General features: G+C 38.2%; 3 protein-coding genes across 3 annotated transcripts; 1 reads left to right on the forward strand and 2 right to left on the reverse strand.

The window, feature by feature from the left end:
- Nucleotides 1-2,263: 2,263 nt before the first annotated feature.
- On the reverse strand, nucleotides 2,264-2,982 carry LOC125199590 (putative receptor like protein 25). The gene is made up of 2 exons (XM_048097564.1): nucleotides 2,407-2,982; nucleotides 2,264-2,344 (listed from the first exon to the last, which is right to left on the reverse strand). The coding sequence occupies exons 1-2, from the start codon at nucleotides 2,980-2,982 to the stop codon at nucleotides 2,264-2,266; spliced, it is 657 nt and encodes a 218-aa protein (XP_047953521.1).
- A 604-nt stretch (nucleotides 2,983-3,586) lies between these two features.
- Nucleotides 3,587-6,021, forward strand: LOC125199580. Its single transcript, XM_048097556.1, has 6 exons — nucleotides 3,587-3,690; nucleotides 4,197-4,734; nucleotides 4,815-5,040; nucleotides 5,148-5,305; nucleotides 5,438-5,620; nucleotides 5,755-6,021. Exons 2-6 carry the CDS (start codon nucleotides 4,201-4,203, stop codon nucleotides 5,773-5,775), a joined length of 1,122 nt encoding a protein of 373 aa, XP_047953513.1. The 5' UTR covers nucleotides 3,587-3,690; nucleotides 4,197-4,200; the 3' UTR covers nucleotides 5,776-6,021.
- A 1,812-nt stretch (nucleotides 6,022-7,833) lies between these two features.
- On the reverse strand, nucleotides 7,834-9,047 carry LOC125199583. Its single transcript, XM_048097557.1, has 2 exons — nucleotides 8,772-9,047; nucleotides 7,834-8,685 (listed from the first exon to the last, which is right to left on the reverse strand). The coding sequence occupies exons 1-2, from the start codon at nucleotides 9,027-9,029 to the stop codon at nucleotides 8,086-8,088; spliced, it is 858 nt and encodes a 285-aa protein (XP_047953514.1). The 5' UTR covers nucleotides 9,030-9,047; the 3' UTR covers nucleotides 7,834-8,085.
- Between the last annotated feature and the right edge of the window lie 4,602 nt (nucleotides 9,048-13,649).

Consider the following 13,649-nt stretch of genomic DNA (forward strand, 5'->3'; position numbering starts at 1 on the left):
AGAAGAATGGCAAAAAGCTGTAAACTAATGACATGTATTTCAAAATTAGTGTATGGAATTAGTTCATTTATGAATTCAACGTAGAATTTTCATATCAATCAATATGAGAATGAATAGCATTTTACAAATTTTTAGTTTTAATGATTCCAAAGCTTTGAGAATTAGTCTTATGGGTCATATTCTAATGCTTATAACACACTAATCCAAAATCAAGACCAAATCCCCATCCTTAGATTTTAAAATGAGTGGATGAGATTAAATCTTACGAATCTTAATAAATAGTAGAAAAAATATCAACAATAATATCGTCATTATGTTATCATATGATAATTTTCGTGAATGTTTTTTTATATCAACATAGTATATTACAAATATCAACCATATGACATAAGAATATCAACACTAGTACAAGAAAATATCAACACATATTTATTGAGATTTTTACATGGTTTTATTGAGATTTTTACATGGTTTTATTGATATTTTTTTATGTATTTGTTTATAAAAATCTGGTTATCAACATTTACGAAAACTAAAATAAAAAATATCAAATTTCATCATTCGAACGTCGTCGGAACATATGCAATTGAGATCTCGTTGGAATCCTTATAAAATTATCTTTAATTTGATATATTTTTTGCGAAAAAATAATTTAAATCGAGAGAGTTACGTAAATTTAAAGTTTTAAGATGATTTTAATGAGAAAGAATTGACACTAATACCCTCTAATTTTATTTATTAATTTTCTTAATTAAAAATATAATTCATATGGTATTATTTCAACCACTAGATCTTCCAATAGCTAAGATTTACTCTTAGTTTGAGATTGCTAATTAATTAGGAATTGATCACTCCTCTTTATTATATTCGAGAGCAATCAATATGGGTCAAGTCCATATGAAGAAAAGTTTAATCCTACGAAGCCTAGTAGACTTGGCTAGTGAGCCTGCTCACTTAAAGGCCGAATGAGGCAGAAATATCGATCTAAGTAATCCTAATAGAAGATGGGTTTATAGCACCCCAAACCAACGGCCCAAAATACATATACTACTTTTTTCATAATAAAAATTCATGAATACTTGGGGTGGCAAAATGGGCTGGGGGTAATGAGTAATTCCCATCTTGGCCCGCTACCCACTAGGTATTGGGTACCCACTATCTGACGATAACGGGAAACGGGGCGGGATCGGATAGTGTGTTATAGAGTTTTGCGGGTAGCGGGTATACCACTACCTGCGCGGATATACCCGTTAGTCCCGATAATACCCGTTATTATTATTATTAGTCATATTCCATCTTTTAATACTCCCTTCATTCTATATTAATAGAGATGTTTCAAATAGTTAAAGTGGAGAAAAAAAGAGTAAATAGTTAAATAATAATAGTCATATACGCACTCATTTTGAAAAATTAAAAATAAATAGTTAGAACGGAGAAAAAAATAAAGTAAGAGAAATAATAAGGTAGAGAAAAGTATTTATATTACTCCATCCGTCTCGCTTAAGATGACACGTTTTCTTTTTTAGTTTGTCCCAACTAAGATGACACATTTCCTTTTTTGGTAATTTTCTCTCTCCAATTAATACACTCAACCACTTTTTCTCACTCCTATTAAAATATTCATCTTTCTTTATCTCTCTACTTTAATACTTACACCCATCTTCTCTCTCTCCAATTAAACACATTAACCAATATTTCCTAAAATCCCGTGCCGGCTAAGCAATGTGTCATCTTAGCCGGGACGGAGGGAGTATTATTTTTCCGAAATGTGTGAAGAAAATGAAATGTCTCTATTAAGGCAGAAGAACAATGGGAGTACTTTAATATAAGAGTTTTTTTGAAACAATTTTATATTCCAACAAACATACAATTGAAAACTCACCGGAACTAGCTACAGAGTGTCCCCTCACTTTTATTCGCAATCTATTCAACGTTTATCATCGATATTAATAAAGTAAATTAGGGAACTTGACGGTTATTATGGTTTTCAAATTTTTTATTAGGATTTCGGGTCGGATACGGGTACCCGCAATGTCGGGTACGGGATACCCGACACGGGTATCGGGTGATCCCGGTATGTCGCGGGGCGGGTATTGTGACAACAAATTTGGCTAAAATCGTGTACGGGTACCCGACTAGCCGGGCGCGGATACCCGCAGGTAACCCATTTCGCCACCCTAATGAATACTACTAAACACTACCCAGTATCCACACATAAGTTAGAAAGGTATGCTATTAAAACAACAATAGCCATTATACAACATCAAAGGCTCAACCTTTGTATCTTCTTCTTCTTTGTGGTGCCACATTTCTTCCACGGCTTCTCATCTTTATCCTGTAAAATCTGTATATCCATTCAACCAACCATTTAGGCCTTCCATACCCAAAAATCACACAGCAGATTACGAAACCAAATCCATATCCGGAAACAACCGCCTGCCAACAGAATCCATCTAGAATACCATAATCATCATAACCATCTTCTTGCAGCATCACAGGAGGCGAAGGCTCTTCACATTTTCGGGTTAACGGAAATCCACAAAGTCCAGAATTCCCAACAAATGATGTATTTTCAAATGTGGAAAACTGGCCATTGGATTGAGGTATCTTCCCTGAAAGATCATTCATGGAAAGGTTTATCACAGCAAGAAATGTGAGCTTCGTTAGCTCTGTTGGAATTTCCCCTTCCAATCGATTTGCGGACAGGTCCAACGACTCGAGTTCTGTCACATTTCCAAAAGATGCAGGTATATTTCCTGTGAGGCAGTTGTGAGACAGATTCAAATACATCAAGGAATTCAAATTTCCAACGGAGTTTGGGATACTGCCCGAAAATCTGTTGGATGACATGTCGATCGTTGTGAAGGTCGTCAGAATTGTACCATACGACAGATTCAAACCTTTCACCGTTAATATCAATGAATCTGTATAAAATGGAGACTGATCTTGCTCTCCTCGATGATTCACACGTGCATCAATCATCGCTTTGAAATTCCTCAAATATTCACGTAAGGGCTTGTTTGATATGTTGTGATGGCAAGATATGGCCAAATATAGATATAAACCTGCTCATTTCAGGCGTTTGATAACAAATTGTATAACAATAGTGGCCCTTGTTTTTTATCAAAAGCCCAACTCTGGCCCGCAGATTTTTCAACAAAATATAAAGATATATATCTTCAAAAATAGCATCGAGAATCGCACTCAGTTTCAAAAAAATTGCACTTTCATACCCATCTTGCTCAAGCCTCAATTTGTGAAACCTTCTTGCAAAGTCCAACGATCTCCATCAAAATTACTTCATGGAATGGTAAGAATTCAATGCGGTGGGTGAGACCGACGAAGTTGGTTGTGTCATTCTGGGCATTGTTCTTTGGAAATTATTTTGTGAGATATACTCCGATTCAGCGCGTTTCTATTTATCGAGGCAAATGTCAGATTTATTTGGGGGAGGAGGGGAGGAGGGGATTGGGCGAAGAGCACCCTTGCTTCAACGCGCCTCATCCCTGTGTAGTAATTTTTTGTTTCCGTGAAGGAGTGTATGAGATTTTTTGGGGGATTTTAATTGGAACACATTTGTGCCTTGTAGGTGTTTGAAGAATTGCTTCTTAGTGGTTTAATCTTGCAAAGGAAAGGTTTGATTACACTCCTCATCAAGTATTAGGAAGAAGTTTGGCTCATTGTTGACAGGTATGATTATCATCTTAAAAACAACATTATTTGTTTCTTTTGGTGCTTAGATTCCCACAAAAATTAATTTACTTAGTAAAGAACATGTTTTTCTATTGAATACTGACCATTTGAAAATGCATCAATGAGCCTAATTTGTGTATGTATATTTGTCTCCCTTTGAATTGATTTCTATGGTCAAATTGACAAATGTAAATCAAATTCCTCATCTGATTGTTGTCGTTGTTGTGGATTTATAAAGTTCTTTGTGTGAAATTTCTGACAATTAATATTCCTCATTTATTTTGTTGGGATTTTGTCTGGCATCGTGATGAGCTTGAACCTTTCTTTGTATTTAAATGAGGTAAAAAAATTGAACTGTGTATATGTATGTACTTCACAATTTTTGGTTTGTTTTTGTTTTCAATTTGGACGATGTGTATAACAGATAAATTTTGTACGTCATAATTTATTTGTGAACTATGTACAGTTTTTGGCAAATTGTTAATTTGTATTTCAAATGGCAGTGCAATGGATACAAATAATGTCATATCTGATGCGAATATCGCCCTGATCCTAGAGGACATCTTGCATATCTACAAGTTCGAGACAATTTGTATTCTTTATCTAATATCTATGAGGTCTCGTACAAGGCTAAGTAGGAGACGGGCAGGCACTAGGAAATCTTTCACCATAACTGATAGGGTCCCAAACCAGGTGAATCATATGAATAGGTTGGTGAGAGTGACAGATGTAGATTGTGTTGACAATCTTCGAATGGATCGTAACACATTCGGGAGGTTATGTCTGCTAATTAGACAAGTGGAAGGGCTGAAAGACGGCAGATTTGTATTTGTGGAGGAGCAAGTAGCAATGTTCTTGGGCATCTTAGCACACCATAAGAAAAATAGAATTGTGAAATTTGAGTTTTGGAGATCAGGCCAAACAATATCTCGTTACTTTCATCGTGTACTAAATGCGATTCTGAAGCTGAATACACTTTTTTTGGTCAAACCTGACCCGGTAACTGCTGACTGCCTTGACCACCGATGGAAATGGTTTAAGGTACTTTTACATAGTTGTTTATCATATTTTATGAAGCCTAAAATGGATGTTTACCATTTTTTTGTTGAGAAAAAATATAGGGTTGCCTAGGAGCCTTGGATGGTACATACATCGACGTACTTGTACCTAATGCGGACAAGCCGAGGTACCGAACTCGAAAGGGACGTATATCAACAAACACATTGGCTGTGTGTGATCGATATATGAGATTTGTGTACGTTTTACCCGGTTGGGAAGGCTCGGCTGCGGATTCTAGAGTACTTCGTGATGCTGTCAATCGAGTTCATGGATTGCGAGTGCCAAAAGGTTACTTAAGCTATGTTGTGTCTGTTGCCTAGTCAATGATTGTATGCTTTCAAAAATGTTTAAAATATTAGGCTGACCAATATAATTTTTTTAAATTATGATATTAGGGAATTATTATCTTTGCGATAATGGATATGCGAACAGTGAAGGGTTCTTGACCCCGTACAAGGCAGTTAGATACCATCTCAAGGAGTGGGGACCAACAACAGATTTGCCACAAAATCCAAAGGAAATGTTTAACATGAGACACACAAGAGCACGTAACGTAATTGAGAGAGCTTTTGCCGTGTTAAAAATGCGCTGGGGGATTCTGCGTAGTGCAGCATTTTATCCCACCAAAGTGCAGGTTCGAATAATCATGACTTGTTTTTTGCTACATAACTTCATTCGCTCCCAGATGGCATCTGATCCGATAGAGCAAGCACTTGATGGTGGTCATGAGGGAGACAATGTTGAACATGAAGATGAGGTTGACAATGTTGAACATGCAGATGAAGGGGGAGAATTTGTTGATGTGATAGAACCTTCAACAGAGTGGAACCAAAAACGAGATGAAATGGCACTAGCCATGTGGAACTATGTGCGTATGCAACTGCATATTGTTTTTTATATGTGATAATATTATGTGTCATTACTTTGTGAGTTTTTATATCACTCATTCATGCACTTCTTTCATTTTGTAACGATTCAAGTGTTATTCTTGTGGACGTGCAGGGACATGTGGCTGGGGATTGAGGACGAGAGGTTAGTTTCGGTTTGTCGTTGCGGAGGTGGTAAAATGAAACTTAAATGTCCAGATAGTTTTGATCTTCATGGCTATTTTGCTCGTTTTGTTTGGCTTTGTAATAGGGCGACTAGTATGAAGCAAGATGGAAATGGTATTTAGTAGCCTATGTGCAGACTTTGTATTATGATTTTGGGCATTTTAATGTCATAATACTTCTCCTATTGTTGTATAAAGTTTATCACGTTTCATTTGGGATAATTCTATATGGACATGATGAATGTGTAATGTTTAACAGGTTGATTTTGAGATGTTTTACGATGGCATGATAGAGGGGTTGCTCTATTCTTTTTTATATAAATCATACTTTAATTTGTACTAATATTGTCCATATGGAATGGTGCTTTTAATTTATTTTTATGGAGGCTATAATTTGAATATATTTTAACGAAGGTCATCAAAATCTTGTAAATTCGAAGTAGACATAGTTGAGTTGATGAATCGAAAGCTGCACATGAGCTTGGTCAGACAATTTTTTAGCTTTTCTACATATTACAGAAGTAGGCTGCTCAAAATTAAATAGAAGGGTTGGAGAATTCAAGTTTCTCTTTAATTGGTAGTCATTCTAACCGTCAACTTCAAATTGCAGAGAATAGAGGCTCACCATATCTCACATTCATGACTCATAATTATCCTAGACAGATGGTAGGTATTGAAATTTAATACCATGACTGTCTCTTACAACTCCATTATAAATCTAACGAAGAATGTGTTCATTCTCGTACTCCCACAAACTTTCCCCTGCTCATGGCTCTTAATATTCCTAAGCAGAGCCATTTTTTCTATAAGAATAACTGGTCCCCAGCAGCTGATGTCATTCTCGTTGAATTCCTCTTCCAGAAAAAAAAGGAGCTGAACTGGCATGGTGAGCTTATACCCGAGTTTGTCATAGAACAAGCTAGCAAAGCCATTGAAATGGGGATCGACTTCTGTTTCACGAGCAAGGAAATAAATGAGCGGTTAGTGTTCCTCGAAAGTCGTTATCGCTGCTTCAAGCAAGTTGTCAAGACTCCGGGAGCTTCCTTGGTGCTTCAGTCTAACATTGTGATCGCAACTGACTCGGTGTGGGAGACAATGTTTAAGGTATGATAACCATTTTTTTTCATCTTCTTCCCAAGATTGTCCAATGAGTTATCCTGGTTTGTCATCCTCTCACTAATTTATTGTCTATAAACATCAGAAAAACAAACTTGCTAGTGCATACTACCACAACGGAGAACCTATCTTCAACGCACTAGCCTGCTTGTTTGGCGAGAATGACGTGAAGCTGGAAAAAACTACAACTGTAATCATCCTCTCGGACACACACGTGGCTGATCCCGCAATCTCTCCTATCCAGTGTTCGAGTGAGGAGGTAAATTCCCCTATGGTCGAACCTAAACCAAATGTGCGGCGCAAGCTTTTTGTAGTTGCAGACTATGTTGACGATGAAGGTTCTACCAATGAAAAAGATAATGAGACTGACAAGGTCAGCCGAGACAAAAATATGGAAATGAAAGCTCAAAAGAAAAGAACACTACGACAACAGCTAGAGTCCCCACAGCCTTATGCTTCTCCCGGTGGTAGCTCGTGCGCCTCTAACAGCCCCTACATGTGGAGGAGGCAAACTGATGCTTGAAGTGTGGTAAATATTTTGACATCCTTTTCACAGTTATGTTTTGCTTTTGCTGTTACATCTTCACTTGTGTATGTTTTGCCTTTATGGAAGATGTTAATATGTGGATAGGATTATTATAAAATATCCCTCGAAGGAGTATGGGTACTTAGTATGCTTATGTGGTATTTAGTATGCAGTGTCTTCTTTTGTGTGATCGAGTATGTAATATATTAGGAATGCTCGAAGATGTAAAATATTAGGAATGCTCGAAGATGTAAAATATTTTGCTTATATGCTTATGTGCAGATTATGTGGCAGTGGTTATGTTTTGATGATGAAGCTTTGTGTTGTTTATGAAAAAGTGTATATATCAAGGGAGATTTAATAGAAGCATACAAAAGCATTAGGCATATTTACATTACATTACGAATATTTACATTAGTCCATCACACCATAGGCAAAATATTGCTAATCCCCTAAGCTCATGCTTACAAAAGATAATTAGGCATGCTTGGGGCACCAACCATAGATAATTAGACAAAAGACAAAATAGCTAGTGTTTCTACACACATTACCAACACCATACTACTACCCATTACCACATACTACTACCCATTACCATATACTGCTATCCATAGCCAAGTTACTGTCATGAAAACATACTTCACTTCTGCAGGACCTCCTCCAACACCATGAGCACATACTCCTTTTTTGCATCCTCACGCAGACCCATGAAGAAGTCAAGACGCTCCACCTTATCGAGTATATACCCACAAACAAGAAACTGTTGCCTAATGGCCAGCCCCGGAACAACTCCAACCAGATCAAACACCTCCTTACGTGCTTTAGTGAGGTCAAACTCATATCCTATGCGGTTAGCCAAGCATTGAAGACGATCATTGGTTGCATCATGCATCTTTCCCAGCATCTCGATCAAGCTATCCATCTCACTCCAAGCCTTTCGCTTTTTACCAGATTTCTTTTGCGAAGTTGTTTCACGCGGGGTGCTATACACACTGTCAGATTCTCCATTGGGGGACTGTTGGTCAGGCACTTGGTTGTGCATGAAGAAATCACCAAAGCTCCCACTATAGTCATTGCTTGCACCGAATCCCCCTAGGTTTTGTTGAATAGATATGTTATTAACAGCTTCCAATATGTCCTCAGCCCCCTCCCCATTGGCTCTATCATTGCCAAAAATCTCCTTCCAAGCATCGTAGTAAGGCCATGATTTCCCACGAATCAACCTAGCATTCGGGTCATTCTGCAAAATTATGTGTTTTGGAAAATTAGTAGAGGTCAGTTGCAACAAAGATTAGTGATTTTGTGGTGATTATCTATAACATCTACCTTCACAATTTGTCTCCACATTTCGTCATCGCAATCGATTTTGTGATCTCCATTCAGGTTAAATCCCACTCCACTTAGCTGTAGGATATGCTGCAGAGAGTTGTAACTCTTTTTCCAAGCTTGTAGCTTTGAAGTGATGTTAGGACTAGCCTTCAGATCAGTTGTAGGGAACTCACGACGTAGATCATCCTCCAGCTTCTTGAGGTACCCAGATCGAAATCCATTATCGGATTTCCAACCGTGCACGACCAGCTCCATCAAAGATGTCAGCAGAACCTGTTCCTCACGATCACTCCACATACGCCTAGTCCGATCAATATTGGGTTGTTTCCGTTTCAACCTAGCAGTAGCTACTCCTAACAACAACATTTGAAAACACAAATAACGCATCACCAATAATGAAGCGGACTAAATAAATGACACCATCCAGACTCCAACTACAAACCTCGAGCAGCAGGAGCTGGGTCCACACTTGCTTTGTAACGCTGAAAAGCAGCCATTCTTCCTGAACCAATCAGAATGGATTTTAGGATTATTAACATACTGAAAAATATTTTATGGAAACAAAAGCGAGTATAAGAGGGAAATTGGATGGGGAAAACTCGCATCAGCCATGCGAGTTGCAGTAAGAGAGTCGTTACAAAATTCTACTGTAAAATCGTAGATTACCTTGCAAACTCATACGAAGAACAATGTGAAAGATAAGAGGGAAATTTAGACAGGGAATTGTGATTCCCGCTAGGGCTATTTAGAGAGGAAAATTAGAGGGAAAAAAGAGGGGGAAATTAGAAAGTGAAAAATTAGAATGAAATTAGAGAGGGAAAAATGGGAGGGAAATTAGAAGAGCTGAAAGTTGGAGTCCAATTTATGAACATTGCATATCAAACACAAGTTAATTAATCTTGGGCCTGCAGACTAGCCCAATAATTTGGTTATGTATCTTACCTATGCATAACCCAACCAATATATCAAACAAAAACTTAAGCGAACGAAAACTGCCCCATTGTGCATCCCACCGTAAACCCCGAAAGGCGTACGAGTGCAATTTGAGCACTTCAAGAAACGGCAAAGATCCAATGACATCCATATATTCCAACGGAAAACCCATGCCACTCAAATGTAACCTTCTCAAATCAGGTGGCAACTTCAATGACCATGGAGTCACCGGAAAAACATGACCATGCCTAACCACAGGATTTGTGATACTCAATTTGAGTGTCGTCAAATATTTAAGTGTTGAAATGCAACGAAAGCAACTCAAAAGATCGTTATGGTCATCATACGGCGTTTGCTCAATCTCTATTCCTAATTTCCGTATGTTAGGAAATCTTTTGAAGAGATCTGTGATAGTACAAATTAGAGGTGGCCAAACCAAACCGGACCGCCGGTTAACCGCCGGTTTCCAACCGGCGGTTCGGAACCGGAACCGGACGACGGTTCCGGTTCGAAATCCGGTTACACGGTTTTTACGGTTCGGTTACGGTTCAAGAAATATGCAACCGGAAATGACGGTTAACTGCCGGTTCGGAACCGCCGGTTAACCGGAAAAATTAGCCGTTCACCGATAGGTTCGTAAGGTTGCAAGGCGTAGGTCTGAAAAAGGACGGTTAACCGCCGGTTTGTGTCGGAAAACCGGCGATTTGTGTCAGAAAACCGGCGGTTCCTGACACAAAACCGCCGGTTCCCGACGGTTCAGGCGTAGGGTCTCGAAAAGGTGTCGGAAACCGCCGGTTTTCGGTCAGAAACCGGCGGTTCGGAAAACCGGCGGTTTCCGACCGTTTCAAATTTTGAATTTCAAATTTTTTTTTTTTTTTAATATCAGATTTCCCCCCATTTTTATCTATAAATACCCCCTTCTTCATCACTTCTACTCACCCCATTCTTGTGTTAACAAGGATTTCTCTCTCAATCTCCAATTCTATATTCTCTACCTCATTCTCTCAATTTGCTCTCTACTTGTTTACTTAAGTTGTTCATCAAATTTTATAATTTGCACTTCATATTAGTTACAACTTACAACTTACAACTTGTTCAATAGTTACAACTTACAACTTGTTCAACTACATTACTATAAAAAAAATGTCTTCTTCTCGTGGTGGTGGTGACCGTGATCGACGGGGCAAAGGAATTGCAGAAGATCAATCTACCCGTCCGAAAAAATCACGACGACCTACTCGTCGAGAAATTTTGGAAGAGGTTTCCCATGCTGAGGCTGTTCGCTTACAAGTAAGTTATAAAATATTTTGCATATTATTTTTTTTATACATAAAGAGTTCATGATTTTTCTATGTTCATCATCTTCTAAATTCTAATTCGTACATACTACATATACTACTATTTGTAGATGGAAGAAGATCGTCGTGCAGCTGCAGCCATTGCACTATCCCAATTGGGTGGTCATGGCGCGGTTGGCGCCGAATCCGATGCTGATAATTACATCTCGGTCGATGATTATGATATTGATGACGTTAATGTTAATCTGAAAGATGATAATGAGGACAGTAACGGTGACCACGAAAATGAGGAAATGCCCCTCCCCTTCACAAGACGGCCGCGGAGAAAAAACTAAATATAAATCTGATATATTTGTGAAACATTTCAAAAAGGTCCCAATAGTTTCTTCCGCTAATGAAGTGTCGGTATTTTTATGGCATATTGTAACTACTGCACCAAAAAATACAAATTCAAGAAGTCCGGGGGATATGGCTCTCTCATCCGTCACATGCAGACGATTCATCCCGAACTATATGGGCATACCGCTAGCCAAACCCAACTCAACTTCCAAAGTGCGAGTGCCCATGGCTCCGCCTCCGGTTCGTCTCAAACAGGTACGCCGTCCTCCGCTCTTTTAAGATATGATCATAAGCATACTACTGACGTTATGGCTAAATTTGCTGCCATGCATCATCTTCCTTTTGGTATTTATGATAATCAAGATTATGAAGATTCGATGAAAGAGTGTTATAATTTGAACTCAAAAAGACTACCTAGAACTAGTATTCAACGATCTACCAAAAATCAATATAATGAAATGAAAAAAGATTTATCACGATATTTGAGTAACTTGGGACACAAAGTGAATATTTGCTCTGATGTATAGAGTGACGCTTTCCAAAAGCATGCATACATGGGAATTACGGTTCACTTTATGGACAATAGTTGGTCTTTGAACAAACGTTTAATTGCTTTTAGAGATTTTCCTACACCACACACTGCAAATGCAATTGCTTTTTTAATTATTCAAGTTTTGAATGAATATCAATTATGCAATAAGGTGTTTTCTATTGCTTTTGATAATGCAACTGCTAATACTGCAAGTATTAGCGACTTGATTGATGCGTGCTCTCCGATTATCGATGGTAAGTATTTTTATCAAAGATGTGTATGTCATATTTTGAACTTATGTGTACAAGATGCGCTTTCTTTATGGCAAAAGCATGTTGATCCTATTAGAAATGCAGTTAGAGCGATCCATTTCAAGCTTGGCAAGGCTTGGAAAAAATATTGCCGTAACAGGAACATCAGGTATACAACTTTTATAATGGATGTGTCTACTAGATGGAACTCTACATATGATTGCCTCAATTCTACTTTGGAGCATAGAGATGCTTTGTGCGATTTTTTTAGAACTAATCCCTATGGTGATATAGTTCTTACGCCTAATTGTTGGGACCAAAGCATGAGTTTATGTCAATTGTTCAAAGCTTTCAAAAGTGCTACCGTTGAATTATCGGGTGTTTACTATTGCACATCTGTTCGTGTGTTAGAGCATTGCATGTATATAGCACTTGGTTTTAAAACATGCATGAAAAATGCTAGATCTCGTGAGTTAATGTGTGTTTTATTTTATATGATTGAAAAATGGTTGAAGTATTTTAGTGAAATTCCAACTGTGTTTTTAATTGCTAAGTGCTTGGATCCGAAATGGAAATTAGCTGGCACAACTAAGATCTTAGATTTCTATTATCAAAATTTGCGTTCTATTGATCTTAGTCCACTTCAAAATTTGCCTTATGATGATGATGAAACCTCGAGAGTTTTTGAACTAACCATTCCTGATAGATCACTTGTTCAAGCTCAATTTGAAAGTAGTTTGCATACTCTCTTTGCCGAATATGAAGAAAAGTATAACCGTACCAAATTCTTCCACGTACACAACATGCTCCTCAACCGCAGCAATACGGCGGTTTTGGTTTTGCTTATGATGACCCCGATGCTCAATCACAATTAGCCGACTTATACGGCTACGGCACAAGCTCAAGTGCAAGGTCCACCTCAATGGGATTGGTAAGCGAGTTAGATTTTTATTTGGAAGCACGCCACCATACTTTAGTGATGCAGGTCCTACACCCGCCCAAATCAACGTCCTAGAGTGGTGGGGAACACACGAGAAAGATTATCCCATACTTGCGTCAATGGCTAAGGAGATCTTTGCAGTCCCGGCTTCCACCGTAGCCGTCGAGTCCGCTTTCAGTGTTGGAGCATGTGTCTTGGACGTGAGAAGAAGCAAACTCTCCACGAGAAATATGGAAGCTGTGATGTTACTTGATGATTGGGGAAAAGCTGCAAAGAGAGCGCAAGAACCAGATTGGGATGCTCGTGAAGAGAGTGAGGAAACCTTCACCGACACCGAGGATGAAGGTGGAGAATGAAGGCCAACCGTCGTCAACCGCCAACCAAACAAGGTAAGCAAGGTAAGAGAACTACGTGGACTTTGATTCCTCAATGCAATTGAGCATTAAGGATACGTAGGCACCTCAATTTTAAATTTAAGTTGAGCTCAAGTCCTTTTCCTTTTATTTCTTTTTTTTTTTTTCTAATTGTTTCAACTTTACTTTTAATATGTTTTTTGTAAATTGTAATTTTATATTTAAATTT

This window comes from Salvia hispanica, unplaced genomic scaffold (genome assembly GCF_023119035.1).
Source record: "Salvia hispanica cultivar TCC Black 2014 unplaced genomic scaffold, UniMelb_Shisp_WGS_1.0 HiC_scaffold_567, whole genome shotgun sequence".
In the NCBI taxonomy this organism is placed as follows: domain Eukaryota; kingdom Viridiplantae; phylum Streptophyta; class Magnoliopsida; order Lamiales; family Lamiaceae; genus Salvia; species Salvia hispanica.

Coding starts and splice junctions, on each gene's coding strand:
- LOC125199580 (XM_048097556.1), top strand. CDS start 4,201: ATGGATACAAATAATGTCATATCTGATGCGAATATCGCCCTGATCCTA. Junction 5,041..5,147: donor TGGATTGCGAGTGCCAAAAG/GTTACTTAAGCT, acceptor TTATGATATTAG/GGAATTATTATCTTTGCGAT. Junction 5,621..5,754: donor CACTAGCCATGTGGAACTAT/GTGCGTATGCAA, acceptor GTGGACGTGCAG/GGACATGTGGCTGGGGATTG.
- LOC125199590 (XM_048097564.1), bottom strand. CDS start 2,982: ATGATTGATGCACGTGTGAATCATCGAGGAGAGCAAGATCAGTCTCCA. Junction 2,345..2,406: donor CCGGATATGGATTTGGTTTC/GTAATCTGCTGT, acceptor ATGGATATACAG/ATTTTACAGGATAAAGATGA.
- LOC125199583 (XM_048097557.1), bottom strand. CDS start 9,029: ATGGAGCTGGTCGTGCACGGTTGGAAATCCGATAATGGATTTCGATCT. Junction 8,686..8,771: donor TGTGGAGACAAATTGTGAAG/GTAGATGTTATA, acceptor ATAATTTTGCAG/AATGACCCGAATGCTAGGTT.